The sequence below is a fragment of the Limulus polyphemus genome, unplaced genomic scaffold, assembly GCF_000517525.1.
Source record: "Limulus polyphemus unplaced genomic scaffold, Limulus_polyphemus-2.1.2 Scaffold643, whole genome shotgun sequence".
NCBI lineage: Eukaryota > Metazoa > Arthropoda > Merostomata > Xiphosura > Limulidae > Limulus > Limulus polyphemus.
Window position 1 is genome coordinate 142922 of NW_013666253.1, and position 3492 is coordinate 146413.

At 35.1% G+C, this 3492-nt stretch overlaps 1 protein-coding gene across 3 annotated transcripts in view; it reads left to right on the forward strand.

Annotated features, from left to right (window-relative positions):
* The window catches only part of LOC106459652 (MFS-type transporter SLC18B1-like), an 84278-nt gene that overhangs the window by 68239 nt on the left and 12547 nt on the right, over positions 1-3492 (forward strand). For all 3 annotated transcript variants that reach the window (XR_002610611.1, XM_013919289.2, XM_013919290.2), the window contains exon 9: positions 3000-3098. Coding sequence is in view for 2 of the 3 variants with exons in the window: in XM_013919289.2 (XP_013774743.1) it covers positions 3000-3098 (99 nt within the window). In the remaining variant the exon portion in view is untranslated. The remainder of the gene's footprint in view (positions 1-2999; positions 3099-3492) is intronic.

The following is a 3492-nucleotide window of genomic DNA, read 5'->3' on the forward strand; positions in this document are numbered from 1 at the left end:
TTAATCTCAATACTCGCGCTAAAACAACACTGTAACGAACGAACGTTAACTTCAACAATACCCTGTGACTGCAGTTCAATTACTCACCACCTACACACACATTGTTGTCCCCCCCGTCACGTTGTCACCCTCTTTTATATACCAGGCTACCCTATATCTAGTAAATGCTAGAGCATTCGCCAAAGTACAGGATAGTTCTAGAAAGTAGAGGGCGTGAGAATAATCACGTGATCTCGATGACGCAACACTATATTATTCGTTCTTGTTTTTGTAAAAAATATATTGTGGATTTAATGAATATGAAAGTAAAACAACTCAAGTGCCAAAGCAAAGTTTTGATAATGAGGGTTCAGTAAAAATTGTAGGAGCTCAGTTTTGTATATTGAGATTTTGTACACTTCCAACAGCCTCAGTTTTTTGCAAAAATATTATTTTATTTGAGTTAAAGGAGAAAAAAAGTTTCATTTGTGAATTTCTCAGATGAACGATTAAATGTCTCAGAATTTATATTATGCGCGAAAATCGAATCATTTCGCGGAAATCAGCGAACTAGATCATTCGTTACTCTAACCTTAATTACACTATTTCTCTTTCTTGGTGTTAATCATTTTTTTTGCATACCTTCAAGAGTTAAACTTTAAAATATGATTCCCTGAAATTCGTTTATTGATGAGTATAAACATTAAAATCTTACGAAATAGACAAAGTTGATGGATATATATATTCAGCCTGTTGCTTTCGTTAGATGAAGTACTCATGAAGAAAACTAATGTGTTTGTTGTGGTTGTTGTTAAGCACAAAGTTACACAGAAGTCTATCCGTGCTCTTCCCACCACGGGTATCGAAACCCGATTTTTAGCGTCGTAAGCCTACAGATTAACTGCAAGAAAAGAGATTTGAAGTGAAGTGATTTGTTTCGGGATGAATGAAAGAGGAGAAACCCTGGTTGAAGAGACAAAAAACATACAAACAAACAGTTTATTATTTATAGCAGAATGATATCGGGAGCAGTGGTTGCTTATAATATCTGGTGGGAAGTCTGAGAAACTTGGTTAAAAATGAGTGAGATAGTGATAAATGTGTTTGTTGAAGTATGACTGTAACAATCTGAAAATATAACTGTCTCTGCTAAACTATTTCTGTATAATTGGTTTAAAAGTTAAGAATAACGTACACACAATCGGTGGCTGGAACATTAATTTTGACATCAATGGCTGAAGCATTAATTTTGAAACAGAAAAAAAAAAGACACAGACATGACTTCCGAAAACATCTTGTCTCTTTCAGAGAAAGAAACGAATCTGTTTGAAAACATTAAAACTGCGCTCACGACTTCACTACCTAGCTAACTAGTCAGAAAACTGGGTAATGTTAAATAGAGCCCATGAAAAAAGCTAGATAATATCCTTCACAAACTATATATGTCAAGGAGAGTAAGTAACACCTAGGGCTGAATTAGCACCTGCCCTACATTTATTCTATAGCTAACCAATCACGAAACTACATAATACTGAATACAGTACAACCAGCTCTTGACAAAAAGCAAATAAAATCCTTCACAGACTATGCCAAAGAAAATAACACCAAGGGCTACTAAATTAGTACATGTCTTAGACCAAAGGTGCTAGGTTCAGATCTAGAACTCGCGAGAAATTTACGATATCATAAATATATACTATAAAAGAATGGCATGTGATATCTGCATACCAAGATACTACAAATGTACTTCTAAATTTGTGCGAAACTTCATAAGCATATCAAGTTTCTAGTTTGAACGATTGTAGCGGGGGTGATAACAACTCGTTCAATGAAAGAAGAGGGGATGTTCTGAAAAATCTTAATGAAGCAAAAAAAGTAATATTTGGACTAATTAGCTAAGAAAACCCTTGCTGAACATTAATTAATATGAACAAATACAAACACTGTTATAACTAGTATACACATGCAAATTCCCCCCCCCCCCTCTCTTCCATGATTTTTAAAGCTATTTTATAATTTAACACCAAAAACAGCATATTGGCGTACAGGAGGCGTCAACCTCTGCTTAAGCATGCAAACCATTGCTTATAAATGCAACTTCTGAATGTCCTGTGATGAAACTGGATCTTTCTCTCACCAAGTCAGTAACCTTACCATTTGAGCTAACTAAGAGGTTAGCCTGATGTTAATAAGGCAACTTTTAACTCAAATTACAAAGCTATTGCATTAGCCGAAAACAGTTGTTAGTTATACCACTATTAGATATTGAAAACAGGACTAAACTTATATGAAAACAATAAAAAACATTATTTTTCTTATCATAATTTGAGTATTGTATTTGAGTTGTGTACTGATAACAATATGCTTGTTTATTTTATCAAGTTTTCAACATAAGCCTGCATTGTACACCTTGATTCCTAACAGTAATCGATTTCACCTGGTACGGACAGACAACGTTTGCTTTCTATTTCCCTAAACGCCCTCCCCACCACCCCCGGGGGAACAGTGGTATGTCTGCGGACTTATACCTTTAGAAACCGGGTTTCGATACCCGTGGTGGGCAGAGCACAGACAGCCCTTTGTGTAGCTTTGTGCTTCATAACACACAAAGACATTTATTTTCATAAACCTTCGTTCCTAACATTAGTCGGTTTCATCTGGTCCAAATTTCGTGCAAATTACCTAGCAGTGAATAGAAATGTGAAATAAGGCATAACACGTCTATCAGTTGTTTGAAAGTAAAACAGCAACCAATCAAACAGACTAACTGAAATTAGAATACGAATAACTGAAATCAAACAAAACGAAAAGGTCAGAAATTAAACATATAAAAACGTTGCCACCTAATACAATTTCTTAACACGTTCTCTTGAGAGAGTTTTAATTCGACGACCTTTGGGTAATTATGTTCTACAAAATGATAAGTCTTGTTTTGTTTTTACATAATTCAATGAGCTTATGAGGTTATCTAACGGAGCGATCGCATACCCAGTAAACGTGTTTTTCTTTTTCTTGTCTAGTTTGACTTGCAACCGGTTGTGCTGGGCACCATTTTCATGATAACGGCAACTATCTACGTTATCACCACGCCAGTGTGGGGATGGCTGTGTGACCGTGGTGTAAGTAGATTTTTAAGGGAGACTGAGAGAATAAAAATGACAAAATAATTTTGGAGGAGAAAAGTGATTGAGGTTTGAATTAAGATTAAGATGTGTTGCTAGTTAGGACTCGGATTAAAATGTGTATCTTAGGATTTTGCTTCTTTTCAACCACGTTCAATCGTTAATGTAACTATAGGAATGTAGGGGAAAAAAGTCACAATTTGAAAATATACGTTTATAATCTATTCAGTTCAAAAAAGTTAAGTTATTGAATTAAATAAGTTTGTCCTCGTCGGGAGCTTCGCAAGACTGTGGCAGTTTCTTTGTGGCGTCGGCTGGAATATTCATTATTGAAGACAATAACATTAATTATTCATCTTATCATGATATTACGTAAGTTGCATTATTAATA